The sequence below is a fragment of the Chionomys nivalis genome, chromosome 11 (genome assembly GCF_950005125.1).
Source record: "Chionomys nivalis chromosome 11, mChiNiv1.1, whole genome shotgun sequence".
In the NCBI taxonomy this organism is placed as follows: Eukaryota; Metazoa; Chordata; class Mammalia; order Rodentia; family Cricetidae; genus Chionomys; species Chionomys nivalis.
The window spans coordinates 32,818,842-32,842,268 of NC_080096.1; the positions used below are offsets into that span (position 1 = coordinate 32,818,842).

At 43.7% G+C, this 23,427-nt stretch overlaps 1 protein-coding gene and 1 pseudogene across 6 annotated transcripts in view; one reads left to right on the forward strand and one right to left on the reverse strand.

The window, feature by feature from the left end:
- Eri3 (ERI1 exoribonuclease family member 3) overlaps positions 1-19,928 on the reverse strand; it is a 135,554-nt gene extending 115,626 nt beyond the window's left edge. For 2 of the 6 annotated variants that reach the window (XM_057783688.1, XM_057783686.1), the window contains exons 1-3: positions 19,498-19,859; positions 17,375-17,450; positions 4,482-4,759 (exon numbers count right to left, since the gene is read on the reverse strand). In XM_057783688.1, coding sequence (XP_057639671.1) covers positions 4,482-4,759; positions 17,375-17,450; positions 19,498-19,632 — 489 coding nt within the window. In that variant the 5' untranslated portion in view covers positions 19,633-19,859. The other 4 variants (XM_057783687.1, XM_057783691.1, XM_057783689.1 and 1 more) reach the window with 4 other exon arrangements.
- Positions 19,929-20,005: 77 nt separating this feature from the next.
- The window catches only part of LOC130884323 (ubiquitin-40S ribosomal protein S27a-like), a 42,730-nt pseudogene continuing 39,308 nt past the window's right edge, over positions 20,006-23,427 (forward strand).

Here is a 23,427-nt window from a genome sequence, read left to right on the forward strand (position 1 = left end):
CAGGATTGCTTGGAGTAGTGAGAAAGACTACCCAGAAGGCCAAGGGAAATATGGAGGCAGCAGCCAGGACTTCAACTCCCCACTTACAGAGAGCTGAAGCAGCCCTCCCTCCCAAGCCACACAGACAGCTGAGGTTACTTCATCCTCCCCACACAGACAGCTGAGGTTACTTCATCCTCCCCACAAGCTGTGGCCTACACCTCCTTTTCCTCACTTACATTTGCTTTGCTCTCCTCTGAACACTGAGGTGGTGAGAGAACTTGCCCTGAGGTTAAAGATGTACAATTAAAGAGCCACCAAAGCTTTCAGGCTGCTCTCTGGGCCCCAGGGTCACAACAACCATCACATCATGCACATCCACACCAAAATGAGCAAAGCAAGCTCCTGCCAGTGAGGACAAAGGAGCCACTGTTCCTGCAAACAGATAAAAATCTACTTCTGTATCAGAAGACAATTCCTAATCAGAAGACAGAAAGGAACCACACTGCTGAAATTTAGAGTCTCTAAAATACTTGAAATCATCTAAATGAACATGTAAGTAAAAAGTTTCAAATTGAACGAACACTTACCACTTGAATCTGAATGAAAATATGTAAAACAAATACGATGAGCACAGAGTCAGAACACCAAGGCCTATTACTAGCAAACCGACCACTCCAGGTTCACTTAGCAGAACAAAGTACAAAGTAAACAGCAAAAATGATGACAAATGGAACAGACCAGATGTTTTACTGTATTTATAACACCATTATGCACCCAGGTCCAACAGAACACACACCTGTTAGTTTTTCATGGAACCATTCCTTTAAGATACTCTCAGTAAGCTGACTTAAAGACTTTTGAAAATGAGAGACAGATGAGAGAAACGAGCTCCACAGCAAGCCTTCAACAACAAGGCTTCCCTGGGCCAGAGCCTGTGTCACACACCTGAAAGCTATGGCATGCTCTAAGTTTTAAAGTCTAAAAGATCTAGAAGTCAGCTGGGCAGATACCGAAAGCACGAGAGCCACTCAGTAGATTGGAGAGGAGCTAGGGTGGTTCTCTCTCCTTCTAGCCCAGGCCCAGCAACATACAGGGTTTCTCCATAAAAGCTTGTCATAGAACAACTCTGTCACTCTGAAAGGCGGCACATTATATTCTAATGCTTTCCCTGCTTCTTCTGGAAGGTCCTTCCTACCATAATCTCAAGCTTTCTTCCTTCCATTTAAAACTCTGTAGTTTTTTTTTTAGCTTTTACTAAAATACAGAGCAAAATATTATTGAACTTAGTAAGAACAAGAAATCAGTGGTCAAAACTATCTTCCATTCATTCTCTTTCTTATTAGGCTTGCTTTTTGCCTGTAGTCATTTTTGTTCCTCCACTGTGAGTTTTTCCAGCTCCTCACATCCCTTGCTGACCGGAATACCTAGCAGGCAGGGGCTCTGATGAGACCCTGACCCACGGCAATCTCACTAGAAGGTACTATCCTATCTGGGATTGAAATTTTCTCTCATTCATCTTCCAGGTTTCCTCTGAATTCTATCAGGATCTTGGTATCTAGAAACCTTTTAGATCTTCCTTCTGCCCAAGAGGTGGAACTTTAAGTTGCAATTAATAGCAGATCTTGGGCTCTCCCTCTTCTTTTTCTTGCGGGTGTCCGGAGGATACAGATGTGTGGCCCTGATGCGCCTTCCCCCTATGCCCGCACCTGTGCCCACAGCCTCGCAGAGCCCTAATGACATAGAGCTGGGTGCCATTTGTCACCTCCTCTAGATCCACTCAAATCCATCACTTGTCACAGCAAGGGTTAGATTGATCTGACAGGATTTGCTCTTCTTCACAACCCATGTAAGTTATTACTGAGAATCCCACATTCTTCTAGCTGTTTGCTGATTGATTATCTGGCGATCAGGTCAAGTATCTTCTCTGGAATCACAGTAAACCAACAGGTCTATAATTTCCAAGATCATTCGTATCCCCTCTTAAAGATAAGCAAGACAGCAATGCCACCTCTCTCCAAGATCTCTAAAGCAAGAGCTAATGCTTAGCTAATAATGCATCTTAAATGCCCTGGAATCACACCATCAGGGTCCACTGATTCTGGAGACAGTTTTTACTCAGTTGCAGATTCTGGAAAACAGCACCAAGCTCCAGCTCAGTGTGGGTCATGAAAACCTTCATGCCAGACCAGTGGTGGTAGTGCATACCTTTAATCCCAGCACTCAGGAGGCAGAGGAAAGCAAATCTCTGAGTTTGAGGCCAGCCTGGCCTATAAACCGAGTCCCAGGACTGCCAGAGCTACACTTTCTAGAGAAACCCTGTCTTGGGAAAAAGGAGGAGGGTAGGGGGTGGGTACCTTTAAACCTAAGTCTGGGAAGCAAGTTGGTAACATAGGTGATTTAAAACCCTACTATAATATCTTGAACATGATGATAGACAGACAGACAGCTGAACTTACCCTTGAAAGAGAGGTAGAAGATGACACCGACCAAGCAAACTGAGACATAAATCAGATTCCACATGCAAAAACACTGGCAAGACCTTCTGTAGGATAAGTGAACAGAGCTATGTAACTATCTGAGGTCATAATCCAGTAGAAAGCTAAGAAACACATACACATAAGCATGTTCCAGGAAGCAGCAAATGCAGAGATGATGGAGACTCGGGAGAGATAAAGATGAATCTCATGCAATAGAGGTGTGCTGGATTTAGAGTCATGCTCACTAAGGCATACCCAGGGACTGAAATTTTATAAGAAAAGAGAATATGAAACATTAAAATGTGGATCCTGGATTCTCAACTCAGAAGCCAACCACCCACCCGCAGCCCCACTGGCAGGAGCAGGAGGTAGAATGGAAGTGTAGCTGGGGCAGCTCCCAAGCAACATTCCCTTTCACCTAAAGTTTCTTCCCTTAGGGCACGGTTCTTGTCTAAACTGTCCTGATTCCAATGCTCCAGAGGCAAGCCATGAACAGGCAAGAGGAAAAGAGGAAAGGAAAAGGGGTGTAGTGTCTTCGACAGGTAAAACCATCTGATATTCTACAGACATACCCCTCTAGAAAAACCTGACCACAGAAATGCAGCCAGTTTATCTTCCTGTGGTTTCCAGTGCCTCCCAAGTTTCAATGATCTCCTAATAAAAGCTACTCTCACCAAATCAACAGGTCTGTGTATTCCAAAATTAGACATTGTAACATTGTAAGCACTGCAGGAGGAGCTGTCATCCTAGAGCTACCCACACCTGAGTCTCCACAATACAGTAAACTCCCCCCACCGGCATCCAACCATTCCAAACTAATTCAAACTTCTTGGTAACACTGCTTGAAAAGATAAAAGGTCTTTGTATACAGTTGGTACTAAGGAAGAAAAGCAAAGATATTTTCCTTTCCAATAGACTAGCAATGGCACCTGTTCAGGCTATCTAATGTTACATGACAAATTATACTAAACCAGGTATGGAAGTACACACCTGTAATCCCACACCACTTGATGGACTGAGACAAAAGGATAGCAAGTTCGAAGCCAGCCTGGGCTATGAAATGAGTTCAAGGACACCCTGAACAACACAGTGAGATACTTTATAAAGGAAAAGCAAACAAAATATATTCCAAAATGTGTGGCTTTAAGCATTAAGAATCAATTGTTCAAGCTGGGCAGTGGTGGTGGCACATGTCTTTAGTTCCAGCATTCAGGAGGCAGGGGCAGATGGATCTTCAAGTTTGAGGTCAGCCTGATCTACACAGCAAGTTCAAGGGTAGACAGAGCTACACAGAGAAACCCTGTCTTGAAAAACCAGAAAGAAATGGGGGGGGGGGGGTTGTCAAGTGTTCTCTGTCATAGTTCCTAGGAGTCAGGAATGTGAAGGTGCTGGGCTGGCAAATTCACTCCCATGATAGTTCACTAAAATGATTGGCAAGCTAGTGTTAGTTCTTGGATTACAGCCTCAGTTTCTATACATGTGTGTCTCTGCAGTACTGTTTGAGTATCCTCATAGTGTGGTAATGGCTTCTGCCAGAGCAAATGATCCAAAGGAGCAAAGCAGACTGTAGTGTTTCTTCTAATCCCGTCTGTGACCTTAGTCACACGCTGTCTTTTCTACTACATTCCACTGGAGACAGGGTTCCCTATGAGTCAGTGCAGACATGTTAACACCAGGAGGGAAGGTCACCTTGGAAGATGACTACCACAGCACTCCTTCAAAACCATGCGGCAATGGAAGGAGACGGGACCACAGAACCCCAGGAGAGGAGGAAGGCTGGGAAAGAAGTATTCTGATTCCCAAAAGCTGAGGCAAAAAATAATGTATCCACTTCTCTACAGAGACTTTGGCAGTTCTGTCTTACCCTACCACACTTTTAACCAATCTGTCTTGGAAGGCAAATACTTCAAAGAGTAAATAAAAGTCAGAAGATAGGAGAAAACTCTGGGTCCCAGGAAGCAAGACACTCCTCCCTCCCTCTTACCCACCCAACCTTTTCTGAAGCAATGATACAGCAGTTACCTGAGGATGAATCTGTGGCTTGTCGCAGGTGGCCTCAAAGTCCAGCACTAAAAAGTAGTGATACCTCTGGGGAGGAAAGGGCACCATTGCCGCCATTGACGCGCCAAAGCCGTGGGCCGCCAGCTTTCTGGTAGATATGGAACAGAACTCCGGAACACCACAGGGAGAAAATAAGTGGGAGCCCAGCACTTTTCTTGCTCTTGAAAGTAAATATGAAGAAAATCGAGCTGCTCCAGTCTGTAAAGGTGCTAGCATTGAGCATCCAGAGGCATCTAAAACTTAGGGGAGGAAAGTTAAAAGAAAAAGAAAAAGAAAACGAAAAACAAAACAAAAACAGAGAGCCTGGGTTACTCCCCTCCCACTGTGGCCTGGTTCCATCCAGTCATCAGGAATATCCATGCAACCTGAACCATTCCCCACGGTCTCCAGGCCCATTTTCTGAATCACGGTTTGTTACTAAAGTTTAAGAGCCATCATCTGCAGTGTCATTAGTACAATCCTGTCTCCTAGGTCTTTCTCAAAGCAACACACAAAACTGGCTTCATTTGTAAAATGGAGCACTAGTTCAAAAGAGAGCATGGGCAGGACTTCTGCAGTCACTTCTCAGGAGGCAATATAACTATTGTTTTAAAGCAAAGGATTCCAGAGCAATTTGAGGTGAGCAACAGTACAATGAGTCTAGAAACAGACTCACTTCCTGTATGCTCTCTTCAGCTCTTTACACATCATTTGCCCCTGGAGCACCCACCTGTGACTTGACATCTCCACATACCCTCTATTGTCTATCAGCAAGGAAGTACAAGAGCCAACAAAGTCAATTCAGGGAATTCTGCTCATCACATTCTGATGATTCCCAATCTCCACACTGCTAAACAGCACCCTAGGGGAACTGGGGAGAAGCTGGCAACAGCCTCAGGCCTCCTCATTTGCTGCCTTGGGCCTCACTCTCTCCTAGAGGCCAGAATGACTGTGAGGCCTTTTAAATAGAAAAGGGGAAGAGAAAACCCAGATGTAGCAGTAATGGGAGCATTTCTAAAAGTCTAGTAAAATTTTCTAAGGGAACATGTGCAAAAAAAAAAAAAAACCCACCAATCATATTTTTCTTTACATTTTCCCTTTAAATTCACACAATATCTGCTCTCCTCTAAGGGTTAGCTGAATATAAAAATCAAAGCCTAAGTTTTACTCACAAATAACCTGATCCAAGAGAAGGAAACAAGGCAAAAATATAGGAACGTGTCCTCCCCCACATTAGACCCAATACAGAAATGTTCCTCAAACAAGAAATCTTCCCATTTAATACACAAAGTGCCATAAGTTTATGCTCCCTGATGCCAAATTCCAACAGAACCAAAGGCTTGTCTCTAACACTGTCTCCCCATGGAGGGTAGGACAGCACTCTGTGAAGGGTGGAGCACACTCAGACCCAATGAGGTCACTACCACCTGAACAAAAAAAGTACAATACAAATATGTCTTCTCTTCCCAGCTCTCTCCTGACTCCCTAAAAGCTAAAACCCCTTGCCTGTGTTTCTATTAGGAAACATAGTAGTGTGGGCCCTCGGTCTCTGTATCTAAATATGAAATATCATGAGGATTGCATGAAGACTAAAAAAGATTCTTCATGGATCCTATCACAAGCATGGTACTTGTTTTTATCATTGCTTTACAGCTTCCCCCAGAACTCCTAATCCAGGGAAGACAAAGGCAAGCTTGAGCTTCACTATGTAATCTCTTATAAAGGCAAAAGGACCAAAGTCCCTTTGAGAGTCAGAATCCAAAATAAACCCATTCCCTCACTCACTCACTCCTCTACAGTATCGGGAAACAAGTGACAGGATGATAATGGCTCCATTCCCCATCCTAGTTTAAATGCAAAGTCTTTCTGGAACTTAGACCTCTTCTAACCAACTGAGTCAGGTAGCAAGATTTTTGAAACTCTTAATGTGTTATAGTATACATAGTACATAAATCAACTAGATTCTGCCTGCCAATACCACAGGCAATAGTCTTGACTAACAAAGATTTCCTGTTCAGCACTTACTAGCCATGACATCATGGGCACACTCTGTTCTTCAATTCCCTGCCTGTAAAATGACAATAATAATAATAATAGTATCTACTTCTAAAGTGAGAATGGAATGAGAACAGAAGTAAAACATCAAGAGCAGTATCTAGCATATATTAGATCAGAAAGTATTAGCTTACTATCATTACTACAGCTATGAAGGTGGCTCTTCCCTTGGTTAATAATGCTTACAAAGTTACCTCCAACATCCCTATAATTCTCTAGGCCTCCTAAAGGGCACAGTATACATACCCTATCCCCTCTCTTGGACAACACACTGATAGCTAGAGGGCCTCCTTTCTTATAAGCTTTGTTTTCTCATTTGACTTCATCCACTTGAATGAAGTCTTAAGAATAGACTGGAGAGATGGCTGCTCTTCCAGAGCACCTAAGTTTGATTCCCAGCATCCACATGGTGGCTCACAAGCTGTTGCTCCAGTCCCAGGGCATTGGATGCCCTCTTCTGGCCTTTGCAGACACTGCATGCACACGGTACCCAGATATACATGCAGGCAAGCAAAACAGCCATATATGTAAAAATAATGAAGTAGATATTAGGAGGTCAGGCCTCCACATGTCAACACTAACTGGATTCCAAACTGCCTTCCTAACAACCAAAATCAGATCAAGTCAAAGAACAGAAGCCAATGCTTCTTCTTCCCTTTGTAAAAAATTCAATTCTAAGACCATTAAATGCAATAAAGAAGTATCTGTATCAGTTGGAGTTGGGAGAACAGAGGGGTCGAAATGAAGGATAAGAGCCAAGGCAGGTGAGAAGGGCATCCATGCAGAGGTGGCAAGGTTGACTGTACCATGTCAAAGCCAAGGGCAGGCACAGAGAACACTCATGACAAAAGGAATTTGATGGAGGAAGGTCATTGGTTAAATAATAAAGAAACTGCCTAGGTCCATTTATAGGCCAGCCCTTAGGTGGGTGGAGTAAACAGAGAGAATGCTGGGAAAAAAAAGCTGAGTCAGAAGTCGCCATGATTCTCCCACTCCAGACAGACGCAGGTTAAGATCTCCCTGGTAAGCCAGCTCATGGTGCTACACAAAATATTAGAAATGGGTTAGATCAATATGTAAAAGCTAGCCAATAAGAGGCTGGAGCTAATGGGCCAGGCAGTGATTAAAATAATACAGTTTCCGTGTAATTATTTCGGGGCATAAGCTAGCCATGTGGGCGGCTGGGTGCCGGGGACGTAGCCCTGCTCATACTTCTACAGGAATTTATTGAGATTTACACACAAGATAAACAAGTTATTGTTGAGGGAGGGGCAAAGAGCCAGTAACACCACAATAGTTACATACAAAAAGGAGAAGCAAAGTGCATCTATTAAGGATAATGGAAACCAGGTTTCTCACTGCTAAAAAAAACCCCAAACCTGTAGTGTTGTTTGGAATTTGAATTTAATTCATGACTTCTGGTATAGATGTGGTGAACATGGATATATAAATGTAGATATAAATAAAAGTATGATAACAGCCAAGTGGTGGCGGTGCACGCCTTTAATCCCAGCACTTGGGAAGCAGAGGCAGGCGGATCTCTGCGAGTTGGAGGCCAGACTGCGGTAGAGAGGGAGTTCCAGGACAGCTAGAACTACAAAGAAACCCTGTCTCAAAACAAAACAAAGTACGATTATACACACACAAATAGATATAAATTCACACTGTAGGCATTGATTAAGGATGAGTTAACAACAATGAGCACACTTAGTACACAAGCACCTTCCATACACAACTGTCCACTCAAAGAACCAGAGCTCCTTGGAGAAATGGCAAGAAACTTACAAGATGAGCCTAAGATATCCTATAAGAAAGGAAGCGAATGCTCAAAGAATAGTAGAAACATATCAAAGGGACTCAAAAGCTACTTTGAGAGGACTCCTCTGTTGGTCAAAAGAGAATGATGGAGATGGATTATAATGTAATGAATAAGCCAGAAAACCATGAGTTCATAAAGATTTAATAAATCCAACTAAAATATATGGAGGCATATAATCACAGTTTCAATGTATTTATCCACAGAACCCTTATTAATTACAATAAGAAGGAATTTTATAATGGAAAAGATGAGCAGACATCATCTTACACAACTGGTCAAAATAAGCATCATTGCTAGTTGTGGCAGCACACAACTTTAATCCCAGCACTCGGGAGGCTGAGACAGGAATACAAGGCCAGCTTTGTACACAGTGAGATACAGGTCAGCCAGAGTTACATCATGAGACCCTGCCCCTCCCAAACAAAAGGCGTCAATAATGGGATAAATCAAAATCACATGTTACTTGACAAGATGAAATGAGAACAAAGGATCATTTCTGATATCCTGCTGAAGAAGCATAATATGAGCCCAAGTGTAAGAAAGTATCAGACAAACCTTAGCAGAGGAACAATACATCCAATAACCAGTCCATAATCTTCAAAAATATCAAAGTTATGTGTGTCAAGGAAAATATACCAAGGAAAGTATAAAGGAGACTACAGACTTGATAATTTGATGTAAACCTGGTGTGGGACAATGGTCTGTATCCTGTCAATTATATTTTAAATAAACACTGATTGGCCAGTAGCGAGGCAGGAAGTATAGGCGGGACAACCAGACACAAAGTAGAGGCAGGGCAATGAGAACAGGAGAATTCTGGGAAGAAGGAGGTCCTAATCTGCAGTCCTGCCCCATCCACAGAAGAAGCAAGATGTGACTGCCCTGCCAAATAAGGTACCGAGCCATGTGGCTAACACAGACAAAAATAATGGGCTGATATAAGTTGTAAGAGTTAACAAGAAGCCTGAGCTAATGGGCCAATCAGTTTATAGTTAATGTAGACCTCTGTGTGATTTCTTTGGGATTAAACGACCGCAGGAACTGGGCAGGACAGAAAACCCCAGTCAACACAAACTAGTGATCAACCACACCCTTTTGCTTTACTAAGAACATTCCTGGGACAATCAACAAAACTTGAATGGGATTCGTGGACTAGATAAAAGTTAACATATCGATGTGAATTATCTAATTTTGATAGTTGCAGTTAGGTAAGAAAAGGGCCTGCTTGTAGAAAATACACATCAAGTATCCTTAATAATAACAGGACATAAGTTCAGGACCTTAATTCTCAAATGGTTCAGAAATCTTTGTATTGTACTTCTGATTTTTATGTAAATTCGGGTTGTTTCAAACTTTTGTTATTTTAAACACCTTCAAAACTCCAGGTACAGGACAGGTGCCTAAGTTCAGGGGCCCTCGATGCCACTGAGTCTCAACTGGAAAAGCTACCATCAGTGCCCTTTTGAACTGTCACTCTGGCCTCACGCAGCCCTCTCAGGAAACGCCTGGTGATCCCTTCAACAGCAAACCACCTGCTCTTGCCTGTGTTAGCAGCTTGAGGTTTCTTTTCCATTGATGTCTTTATACTTTGCTACAAGTGTGCAGAATTTAAGTCTGTAGCTCCAATATCAACTGGGACTTTGGAATCTGGTTGAGGTGAAGAACTCAAACAATCTATGACTCTCTGTATTTCTGCATAACATATTTTTTATTAGAGAACAAGATTCACATTTATTCTCAAACACCCTTTCCTTCTAGCAAATTAAAAGTAGTAAACAGGCCACAGTAAAAGAAAAAAATGAATGACTTTCATCTCCAAATGAAGGGCTCAGCTCCCCAACAGGGACAGGGAGGGGTAAATAGGGACTGCCCTGAGGCCAGTCCGATTTGGAGGAACAGGCCTGTGCCACAGCCCCTGGAGGATGGTCTCTGTGCAGAGTATTTACACAACAGACACCAATGGTTCCTCTGCAGCCATTACTGTCTATCAGGTAAATAACACATGTGCCAAGACACACATTTAATGAGGGAAATAATATGCCTTTATAAAAAGACTCAATCTGTATTTACCTGAGAGACCAAAGAAGCACCAAATCACCAGATTAGTGGAACCACAGAGGAGTCGTTCTGGTGTCTTGGGTAAATAGACATTTTATAGCCTCCATTACTGGAAAGGGAAGGGAGGGAGAGAGGGAGTCATTCTTCAACATCCACACACTGGCTAGGGGAAGCTTCAGACAGGACAAGCTGAGGAGTTCATCAGAAAACGTTGTCTCCTGACACTGCACCTCCTCAGCCACACACACTTGAAACCTCTGGGGGCACACGGGTCTATGCCATCCCTGGATCCAACACACACCATTCAAAACCAGTTGTGAAGCAGAAACCAAATTCCAAAGAAATTCCACAATACTAAGTTCACCTCACTCAAAAGCCTGGGCCACTCAGTTCTAACATCCCAGTCCTGGGAAAGACATGTTAAGCTAGGATGACTTAGCAATTATACTCAAGTACCCAAGTCATAGAAACAACAAAGATACCTGTCTGGAACCTATTTGGTCCCATGCAGCTAAAAATAGCCCAAGAAACATGTAAATAAACTTCATGACTTCAAAAGTCATACTACTGTGTGTGTTGCTAGAACACGCCTTTAATCCCAGTATTCAGGAGGCAGGTGGATCTCTGAGTTCGAGGCCAGCCTGGTCTACAAAGTGAGTTCCAGGATAGCCAAGGCTACACAAAGAAACCCTTTCTTGAAAAAAACAAAAAGCAAACCAAAAGTGATACTACTCAATCAAATACACCTTTACTGCCAGAGCACTTCTGTGAAAATCAACAAGGAAGAAACCTTAAGAAGCAAACACAAGCCAGCCAGCCAGCCAGGGAGAAGCCAGAAAGAGGAAAGGTAACCCAAGACTCACTAGACAAGAAAGAGAAATAGCCAAGCATGGTGGTGCAGACCTTTTATCTCAGCATGCAGAGTTAGAGGAAGGCAGATCTCTGTGAACTGGAGGTCAGCCAGGGACATTGGTGAGCCCTGTCTCAAACAAAAAAAAAGGAAGGAGGGAAGGAGGGAAGAGGGGAGAGGAAGAGAAATAGCCAAATCCAAGAGTTCAACGTCAGGGTTCCAGAGTGCTGAGCGTTCCAATGCAGGAAGCAGGTCTCAAACTCAAGCTTCTCTGCACTCTCACATTAAAAAAAAGCCCAAGCACTCCAGTTAGTTTGCTAATGGCTACACTTAACAAGTGTCAGGCTCCTAGCAATTGCACCACTTTCTGATAGCTCCAGGATGGGAAGGAAGCAGCACGAACTCTAATGGGGTCCTCATCTCAATGGAACACTCTCCTCTCCACATCCCATCTCTGCCTGGCCTATAGCCACAGTCACTGCTGCTTCCAGACAGGGCTAGCAGAGCTCTCTGACATCAGGAACAGCTGCTAATCCCAAATCACCAGCAGTGTTGATGTCACCAAAAGCTGTCAGGAACACAAGTTCTGATGCCATCAATCAGCCATCTTAGCAGCTCAAGACAACACAAGAGGTAATTCTTTAGGATCTGCCTGTTGTTTGCTAACCCACCAGTCATGCCCACTTGCAAACTCCTTCTGGAGGCCAAAGTCACTAAATCCTATGGATCAGATGTCTCTCCATGACAAACCGTCTTTCCCCAATATAAAAAAGATAAAGCTAGAGAGGAGGAAGTCACAGTATGGCCATCCTCTAAGTATGCCCCACCCCTACAGAGGGCATCCACACAACAGTAGGATCCAAAGCAGTTCACATCCCTCCAGTTTCCTTCATTCCTGATGGTAAGCTAATGCTGAAGGAGTTACGACAGCATAGTTACTAAAATACTGGTATTAGACAAACCCACCCCCGAGTCCTAACTCTTCTACCCACTCTATCTTGGGTTCATGTCAACCACACAATGTATATATTAAGTATTTTGCACACTAGTACAGGCTCAGTAAAAGGGAGTTATTGTCAACACATGAGAACAAAGAAAGAAAAATGAAAACCTATTGTAAGTGAGGCACTGTGCTAGTAAGTTACATATTTTGCCTCATTTAATCCTCTAACAATCATGTAAAATAGTAACTGCATTCCTATCTTATACACAAGGAAACTGGGGCTCTATTTCCTTTTCCATGCTCAGTGGCTCATGTCCCTACCTGACTTCACAACACTAATAATTCATATCACCTTCAATTAGTTCTCTGAGGTAAGGTGGGATTTTTAAGAAAAATATAACTTAGCCTTGAGCAATAAAGAAATATAAACCATCCAGATTTTGTGTGTGTACATGGAGAGAGAGATGTTTATTTTTTTAAAAATATACTTCAGCCAGGCATACGCTTTTAATCCTAGCACTCAGGAGGCAGAGGCAGGTGGATCTCTAAAGCCCAGCCTGATCTACAGAGCAAGTTCCAGGACAGCCAGAGCTACATGGAGAAACCCTGTCTCAAAAAAAAAAAAAAAAAAAATACACTTCAGCTTGAGCACAAAGCAGCAACAGTTAGGGGCACCTTGAATTAAAATAACTGCAGTGCAGTACAAGGACCTCCGAGCCTCTTCCCATACACAAGCCCAGAGGTGTGACTCTCCCCACCTTACAGAGTGAGAAACTCTGAGGTAGAGGTACAGTCAGCTCTTGCTCAAGTCCCCAAATGCGGCACTTCCTTCTACAAATTTGGGTCTTGGCAAATGCTGCTCCCTCTGCTTTGGAAAGCACTGCTATTTTTCACCAGCAAATTAACACTTTCTTTGAAACCCAGCTAAACCCCACCCTTTTGTATATTTCTCTGACACCCCATGATAAAGTCAATGCTTTTCATGTGACCCAGTAGCACAGTTTATTCTAACGTCATGACATCATCTCAATAGATGCTGACACACTAAGTACCTGTCTCTTCTGCTACTAACAATTTTCAAAGACTCCGTGAGGAAGGACAGAGGGTATCAACAGAGCTCTGCATGCATGTAAAAAGAGGTGTGCATAAAAAGCATATCTTGTCACTCTTTATTTTCTTGTTAGGCACTTTCATGCATTTCAGATTTTCACACAGCTTCAAAGAGGAGCACTGTGTTTTAATCTAAATGGTACATGAGTTCTAGAAATCTGGAAACAGTTGGTTTCTTAAAAGCAACAACTATATTTTATTCATTTCTTTTACTCCCAGCACATATTCGGGCACAATTAAAAAAGTGAAGATTTGCTAAATGAATCATATCCCCAAAGTCATGGTGCCAACTACTCCAGAAGTAGAACATGCTAGACAGAGCACAGCCAAACAAAGCTAGCTAGCTTCCTTCCGCCCCTTCTTTCCTTTCTGCCATTCTCACAGCTCAAACATTCTTACTCAGAGAGAGAGAGGAAGGGAGGGGGGGAGGAAGGAGGGGGGGGGGAGGGAGAGAGAGAGAGAGAGAGAGAGAGAGAGAGAGAGGGAGAGGGAGAGGGAGAGGGAGAGGGAGAGGGAGAGGGAGAGAGAGAAAGAAAGAGAGAGAGAATGAATATTGCCTTGGTGCCGGAATACTATTAAAAGGATTAATTTAGGGTCTGGTGTTTGGACTGTCACATCCAATCACTACACACAGATCTACAGCTTCCCAAATCAGACTCATGCAAAAAGGAATCAATCGCAAGGACACAGAGGGTCTGAACAGGCATACTAATGGCCTTCTAAGGTGCCAGCGGCCAGCTTTGACACTCCCATAAATTATCTGCCTTTTGATTTTACCTGTAGCTGTGGGGCACAAGGCACAATTTTGAACATATCAAAGCAATCCCTTCTAACCCAAGGCTCCCCAAGGAATGGACCCCAAAGGAGGAAGAAGCTAAAACAACAACCCAAAGGGAATCTGCTTCCCAACAGGTCTGGCCCTCAAAATCATCAATTAAAACCCAACAGAACCAAATAAATAAAGCAGGATTCAAATAAAGTCTAGCAGAATGGATGGAGCATCAACACACTCTACAATGACCATGCATCTCTCACTCAAGGGAAGAGAAATCACAGCAATCAACTTGCACAATTTCATCTGGAGGCAAGTCTGCACTAGCTTTAACAGTCCCTTACACTGTGATCTTGGGCAACTCAATTTAACCTTCTTTGGTAGCAAGAAAACCAAAACAGACCACATGGCTTATTTCCCTGAGTGGGAGGGAAAAGTAACAAAATCACTCAAGAGGCACTTCACAGAGATGCAGGGTCAGTACTGTGGCAACACCAATAAATGATCCCGAAGAGGGAGGAAGGCTAGTAACGAGGGTGAGTCTTGGGATGTTGCTTAATCCTAAAGCTCCACATTTTATTCATGGCATGTGGTCTATGGAACTCCTACGATGTGCGCGATTTTCCACAGTGAAAACTCATGCCTTGTTCTAGTTATAGCTGCCTCTTGTAGATCGGCTGAGCTTTTACCATGTGGACACAAGGAAACTGTGCAAGCCCAAAGCTTAAGAAGCCAAAACTCCTATCAGCAGAAAGTTAGTAGTAGCACCTGCCTTTAATCCTGGCACTTGGGAGGCAAAGGCAGACAGATCTCTAGGAGATTGAGGCTAGCCTAGTCTACATAGAGAATTCCAGGCCAGTCATAGTGAGAGCCTGTCTAAAAATTAAAAAAAAAAAAAAAAAAAAAAACAGTATTAATGCACTACTAAGAGTTTCCTCTACATCATTAAAGCCTTTAAACAGTGCTATTAAATCCTACTATCTCCATTTTAGACAGCAAAGTGAAACTCAGAGAGGTAAGTGGCTGACCAAGATCACAGAAACACCACTATCAAAAATCTGTAGGCTTCCCTCCATCACTGCAAGTACGCTGGGGCTCACAGAAGAGGAAGAATGAGGGAAACAGAGTGGCATTCTGACTGTAAACTTTCCACACTCAACAAACAAATGTATTGGCTTCCTGCTTGAGACACACCATCACAGCTGATCTGGCAGACATTTCCAAAATCAGGCATGGGTTATCAATCTGCTACAGGCAAGGTAAGAATAGACCAATAGAACATACAGAATGAGGACAACCGCCTAGAAAGCTTAGGAATGCAGATAAGTTTCTGTGCATACAGCTCAAGTAATGCAAGCTATTAAGCAAGGATCCCTAAAATGAAGATCCCTCCAAGGGTTCCATTCAGGCCATACCTCTTCCAACAGAAGTTTCCAAAAACATTTTAATTCACTGTATGCTGACTCTCTCTTTTCCAATCTGTGAAATAGTAGCTGGCTAGCATTTCCAAGAAATTCTCCAGTAGACACCTTTTAAGTGTCATTAGAAAGACATGAAATTAGTAAAGAGAATACTAACAAACACACACACGAGTTCAATTATACTTGATGTGGTCCTTAAGGACCACAAAACCAACACATAAGGGGAATAAAACTGCTACCCCCAACTCTTGACTGTTCTCTCTGCTTCCAGTTTTATCTGCCCCTTCAATCCATTCTTCATACTGATAGCGAAACAAGTTTTCTACAACATAAAACTCCTAATTATAATCTTCATTTTTTTCCTTTTTCTTACTGTTTTGCTTTGCAACACAGGCTTGCCTTGAATGAATTAGCAATCCTCCTACCTTAGCCTCCTAAATACAGGAGTATACCACCACCCTGAGCTGCTTACAATCTTTCAGTGGCTTCTTACTGTTCTAATTTAGAGGTTGGCAAACTATGGTCCATGGGCCAAATCCAGCTGCAACCCACTTTTATAAATAAAGTTTTACTAGAACAGTCATTTCCACTTTCACAGCATCCACAGCTGCTGAAAAGCTCGCTACAAGCTGTACAGCTGTAAAGGAGTCACAAAGCCTCAATATCTATTCCTGTCCTTTCTAGAAAAGTTTGCTAACCTTTAGTCTTTTTAACTGCCCCAACCTGCCCACCTCCCAGCACCGTCTAAACAGTTTCTAAGGCCCAAGCCTCTGCTCACTTTTCCTGCTTCACTCCCCATCTGCCTTTCAATTACACTGACCTACCTCAAACTCAACAGAGCTCTGACACTTGGTCCCTCAAGTGTTTAATTCTAAGTAAGGAGGCTGATTCCTCTGAGAAGCCATCCCAGAGTCCACAAGTCCAGGTTAGGGGCACTCCCATAGACCCAGACAACCTAGGTCCCTTACTTTAGTACTACTGGGTGTATCATAGCTGTTGCGTTACTACTGGTCTCTCCTATGGATCTGAAAGTTTTTGGATATCATGGGCAGTCTTATTTACTACTGTAATCTGAGCAACTAGCAAAATGTCTGGGTCCTAGTTATTGAACAAATGACTCCCAATTCCACCTTTTTACTAAGTTCAGGTGGAAGGAGGTGGGAACTCACCAGTCATTCGCTCAAAGGTGACACACAACTCAAACCCAAATATATCACAAGAGCCACACGTGAGGTGGTCTTACGGTTGAATTAAAATGAATTTAATGTCTCAGAATATAGGGCTATTCCAGCTCTACTCAATTACCCTAAAGGTGAGGTACTCATGAGGTGTCTATCAAAGAAATCAAGGCTAGGCATGGTAGTCCATGCTTATAATCCAGCTACCAGCAGAGCCTGACACAGGAGCATCACCAGTCTGAGGCCAGTATGGTCAATTTAGTTAAGATCAAATATAAATTTTAAAAAAGGAGAGGGAGAGGGAGGGAGGGAGGGAGGGAGGGAGGGAGGGAGGGAGGGAGAGAGAGGGGAGAAAGACTAGGAATTTTGTTCAGTGATGGCATGCTTGCCTAGCATGTTGCAAGGTCCTGGTACTGAGGTACATTCCCCAGTACTGAGAAAATGAAAAAGAAAAAAAAAAAAGCAAATCATGACAGAACTGGAAAGTCTAAAGTCTAGATCATTCATCTCCAACTCTAAAGATTGTGGTCGATTTCAGTTGCAGGAAACTTGAGCACATGCTACTTTATCAGAAGCTACAGAAAAATGCAATCTGCACCAGGCCCCATCATGTACCCACCACACCCAAAGAGTCAGACACCAAACGAGATCATGCAACAGGATTCTCACCTCTCCTTACTTCGAAGATGCCAAGACTGGCAGCTGGAGACGCTGAAGGATCTGTGAGAGCTGGAAAGCCCCAATGCTGTGGACAAACACATATCTCTGCAACAGGTATATTTCAATTCAAGGGTTTAAATTCTCATTAAGGGTCACTCTCAAACTCATAATAAATTCAAACTTTGGAATATAGCTATCTCTGTGCAAAGACAATGGTACTACAGACCTTTCAGATGCTATTGACTGATATATATATATAAAATATACCCATATATATGTATATATGTGTGCATGTATATATGTATATATAGGTGTGTAATACACATATATATGGGTGTGTGTATATATATATGAATTATGAATTTCACATGTTCTCTGATATATTGTTCTAGAAATAACAAATATTCATAATATCTGAGCCTCAACTAAGAAAGATGGTCATGAAGCGATGGCTCACTGGATAATTTCAGAATCCTATCAAACAAGGACACAAGGCTAGCAGTATTCAGAACTCAGGAACTGGGGCTGAGCCAAGACTGAAGAGAACGGTTCATTGCTACAAACCTATAGGCAGTAACTGGAATGGAAACACAGATCAGGAAATACTTTCAAAATACTTCCAAGTCGGCCTCAAATTCTAAGAAAGTCAAGCTAGCCAAATCCCAAACCAACACAGCAAGGATGCTAAGCATAGGTGGTGCATGAGGAGGGGCCACCCAGGGCTACACATCAAGACCATCTAAAAAATAACAACTTTTTAAAAGTATCAAGGAATATCTATCATATTTATCACCTACTTCAGATATTCTTCAGGACAAGAAATCACAGACATGATCTTTTAAGACAGTGGAACCCTGTGCACAAACATCTATTGATTGGAGCCAATATATTCCTGTCTGTCACACACTTAAGACTAGATTCTATCCTGATCCCTCCAGGAACAGGCCACTCCCCAACTTATCCCATACCAGAGTAAACTTTCCAAAAATGAAATGGAATCAAAGCACTTCTATTTGGAAATTTCAAGTTTGAGGGAGAGCTCTTAGGCAAGCTCTATGACCTAGCTAGCTGATTATCTGCATGATCTTGGGGCAGGAATTGTTAATGAGCTTTTAATTTGGAGTGCTTAAGTTGCCAAAGTGCTCTGAGCTCCAGTGAAGCACCAAAGAATCCATAAAGGAACCTTATCAATCACCTCCCGGCAGCTCCCTTCCCCCATCCGGCACCTGCCGACCGTCAGCCAAGTGGCTTTCTAACCAAGATCACAGGCACACATTAGTGGAGTCATACTCCACGTCACTGTTTATAAATTGGCTTTTAAATGGTGGGGGATTCAAGTATAATATACTTAAGGTCCAAGAACGAGACCACTAAAACAAGGTCTACTGTGTATGATAAAGTCAGAATAAAGCTGAATTTGATGAAGCCAGTTTCTGGTACAAACTCCACAGTCAAAAGTCATTCAGCCAATCACAACCTACTACAGTCAAATACAGTTATAGTCTTTAGCCAATGGGATTCACGTTTCGCTGCCCTTAACACTGGAAAACCGATGAAACGCACTAGCAAATGCATGCATAAAAATGGTCAGAGACAATTGTTGGTCCTAGTAATTGCAAAATCCTTATCCCTAGATGAGGGGCCCCATATCCAGCATCTTCCAGGTCAACATCCAACATCCCTAGTCATGCTTTGTTTTAAGAAAACACCTGTTGCTGGGCCATTTGCAATAAAGGCATACAAAAAACTACCCGGATTAAGGCCCTTTCTTCATTCTGACCACCATCATCACCCATAGCTTGGGACTTACAAGGAAGTAAAGTGCTAACGTGTGTTCTGGTATGCGGAGGGAGTACTCTATACATCTATTAATTCCTTAATCTATTTCTATTTTGTCTGGTCAAATCTCCCTTCTTCTCCAGTAATCTCAAATTAGGCCCCTTCATCAACTCATCCCACCTATCTCGCAAAGCCCAGCTCCACCCCCAGCTCCCCCTTCGCCAAGTTAGAACATGCATCCAGGGGGAGCACACGGGCCAGTATTCCAGGCTGCATGAAGTGTGCGCGCCACGACCCACACCCCACATGCATTAACCAGGGCCCAAGCTAGGGGACCTCTCAATCTCACCCACCCCAGGGTGTTGCCCCCAGTTCGGGCCCATCCAGGTCCAAGGGAGCGTAAGGGGAGGGGCAGGGGGCCAGGAGACCAGCCCTCCTTCCCAGGGCCGCCCCCGCCCCCCGTCAGCTGCCGGAGAGGCTGTCGCCATGGCAACGCCCCCTCCTCCGGGCCAGCGCGGCAGGCTCTCTCCAGGTGCAGGCCCCGACGTCTCCCTCGGCCTCAGCAGGCGCTTGGGGCAGTTGATGGCGGCGGGCACGGCCCGCGCCGCCTGCGGCGCTGACCAGGCAGAAGCAGAGCCAGCTCCGCCCGCTCCCCACAGCCCGTTCCAGGCCGCCTCAACAGCGGCAGCCAGCACCACGAGTCCACAACACACCGACTCACCTCCGCGCACTCTGACCCCGATCGACGCGGTAGACGGGCGGGCGCAGTAGCCAACCGCTGAGCCCGCTGCTGGCACCTTTGGCCAATGAACTACAACCAGGCGGGGCTTCTTCTCCCCAAACGCTCTCTCTGTCGCCGACATGCGCGCTAAGGTGTGTCAAGATGGTGACCGTTGGCGCTGAGCCTTGTGGGACTTGTAGTTTGGAGGAGACACGTCTTCAGAAGAGAAGGGGAGGGTCACTTTTGAACAGTAAAAGGGATTTTCTTAAAAATAAATAAATGAGAGTAATAGTAAAATAAACCGAAAACTTCGTCAGGCTTAGAATCACACAGATTCTCTACTTGTTTTTCCCTCCTTCACTGTAGGCACACGGTGAGTATGGGCTCAGGAGATGTTTTCTTTAGGCAACACCTTCTGTGATTCATTCGTCAACAAGTAATCATTATCTACTTTCTGATTACGGACCTGGGGGAGATCTGGAAAGAAGGAAGGCGTCTTCGGATAAGAAGAAAATGCTTAGATTTTTGAAGGGCCTCTCAAAAGGAAGAAGCTATTGGCTTGTTCAGGTCCCCCCAGAGGAAATGTCAGGGTTAAAAGGATTCCGGCCATAGCTAGGGAGGTGGGGGGTGGGGTCGAGATGTAGTCTCTCCGGGCAGCTGGGGAGAATTTACACCTAGAGCGATGGGTGTCTCCATCTTAGCTATGCTTCCCTGGGAAGTCATCATACCACGTTATGAAATGGGAAAGCTTCGGTCTTAACCAAGCCGCTGATGATTTTGACATCCTCTTAGTCAGATCCATTTTAGGAGCCATCTTCAGTTCCCAAGCTTCTGTCTGCCACCTGCTATTTTCACTTAAAACAGTTGGTATCGGTCCTGGACCCTGCCACCTCTGAGATCTTAGCATAATGGTTCCTGTCTGCGCTGCAAATGCCTGTAATCCCCATATCAGGGAATGCCTTCTTTAATCTCTTCCACATAATGGGTAAGGTGGTTCTACAGTGAACCTACAGAACTGATCGCGGGGCTTTACAATTGTTGTCTCCCTGCCATCTTTCTCCTGGGAATTTAAACTCGTTTAAGATAGGTGTTATTTCCATATTGTTCATGCTGCATCCAGCTATAACCCAGTATAGTGTCAGCCAGAGAGCAGCTATGCAATAAAATGCTTGTGACAAATGAGGGAGCAAACAGAAGCAGAAACAAATATCCTTCATTCCCAAGGCGGGAAAGTGGAGGCGTGATTGCCTGTCCTCCAATTTTTGAAACCGAAACCGGGGCCTCTTCCCTCTATTATTTAATAAACATTAACCTAGTTTGGCCCAGTTGTCAACACGTGTTTATAATTCAGTCTGTTGCTAATGATTAAATGGTGAGACATATAAAACCCGTATCCTTGAGGCAATTCTCTATTGGAGAGTGAATGGAGAGGGATGGACAATGAACAAATAAATATATACGAATATATATAAAAATAAGACAAATAAGAGGTCATTAGATGGCGTCTTCTTTTAGGTTTCAAAACACTGTGACAAAGCTCAACTTGGGAAGGAAAGTGTTTATTTTCCTTATACTCACACATCACAGTTCATCATTGAAGGAAATCAAGGCAAGAATTCAAGGAAAGAACCTGGAGGCAGAACCCGAAGCAGAGGTCACAGAGGAACACCATTTTCTGGCATTTCTTTGTAGCTTGCTCAACCTGCTTTGTTTTGTTTTCGAGACAGGTTTTCTTTGTGTAATAATCCTGACTGTTGTCCTGAAACTTGTTCTGTAGAACAGGCTGGCCTCAAAGTCAACAAAGACCCGCCTGCCTCTGCCTCCCAAGTGCTGGAATTAAAGACATGCGCCACTGCCACCACCACTGGGCTCAACCTGCATTCTACTAGTACCCAGGACCACTAGCCCAGAGATGACACCATTCACAGTGAGATGGACACTTCCTCACCAATCACCAATCAAGAAAATGCACCAAAGGCCAATCTGGTGGGGGCATTTTCTCAGTTGAATTTCCCTCTTCCCAAATGACTCTAGCTTGTGACAAGTTGCCATAATACTCATCAGAACAGATGGCCTTTCCTGTTTCTGGTCTGTCCTGAAAGCAAAGCAGAGAGTTTTTTGTTTGTTTGTTTGTTTGGCTATAAGAATAAAGTAGGGCTAGAGAGCTCAATGGGTTTTGGGGTATTTTGTGACATTTGCCACTGCCAAACCTGACAACCTGAGTTCCATACGTCAAGATTTGCATGACTGAAGGGAAGAACAATACTCTTTCAAGCTGTCCTCTGACTTCTACAGGCACACACACAAACACACACACACTCACACACACACGTAAACTTAAATTTTATTTTCAAAAAGAATGAAGTAAGCAAAACCAGATGTGGTAGTTCAAACATGTACTCTCAGCACATAGGAGGCTGAGGCACAAGGTTCTTGAATTCAAGGGCAGCAAGTTAAGGTAGAGACTGAGACTCTATCAAAAAAAAAAAAACAAGCAAGCAAGCAAGAAGAAAAGGAAGGGAAGAAGGAAGGAAGGAAGGAAGGAAGGAAGGAAGGAAGGAAGGAAGAAGGAAGGGAAGAAGGAAGGAAGGAAGGAAGGAAGGAAGGAAGGAAGGAAGGAAGGAAGGAAGGAAGGAAAGTCTCCTCCAGTGTTGTGGTGAACACCTGTAATCTTAGCATTTAGGAGGCAGAGGCAGGATGATCTCTGTGAGTTTTGAGGCTAGCCTGGTCTAAATAGCAAGTTCCAGGCTAGTCTGAGGTACATAATAGGACCCTGTCTTGGAAGGAAGGAAGGAAGGAAGGAAGGAAGGAAGGAAGGAAGGAAGGAAGGAAGGAAGGAAGGAAGACCATTCACCAATTTAGAAGCATGCAGGCGAGACAACAAAATTCCTAAAATTTAAAAAGGATACAGAAAATATCAAGTGAGCAGGAGAGAGGTTAAAATAAGAGACTTATTTTAAGGTCTAGCCCAAACACCACCCTCCATGTAGCCTTCCATGTGTGACTGCCACCCAGGGTGCACTCCTTCCTTTGTGGTCTTCTAGGACTCAAATGTTCAGCTTCCAGGACAGCTCTAAGCCATAAACTCTCTTGGGACAAAGACCATGAAACTATATTCAAACAGCGGAGCACGGTAAGAACTTGGTATATACTTAGCACCTTATAAAGCTGCCCAATGCTTTGTAAGCATCTGGGTCTCTCAAGCCCTGGTTGTTTAGTATAGCTCTAGAGCAGGACTTCCTAAACTTTTCCACTCGTGACCCCTTTTCTTTTTTTAATTTATTTTTATTTTATTGAGCTATACATTTTTCTCTGCTCCCCTCCCTGCCTCTCCCCTCCCCTTCAACACTCTCCCATGGTCCCCAGGCTCCCAGTTTACTCAAGAGATCTTGTCATGACCCCTTTTCACTGCAGGATGTTTTGTTTTATTTTGTTTTTGTTTTTCAGTGTAGCCCTGGCTGCCCTGGAACTCATTCTGTAGACCAGGCTGGCCTCCAACTCACAGAGCTCCCAATTGCTGGGATTAAAGGTGTATGCCACCACCACTGGAGGGTTTTTTTTT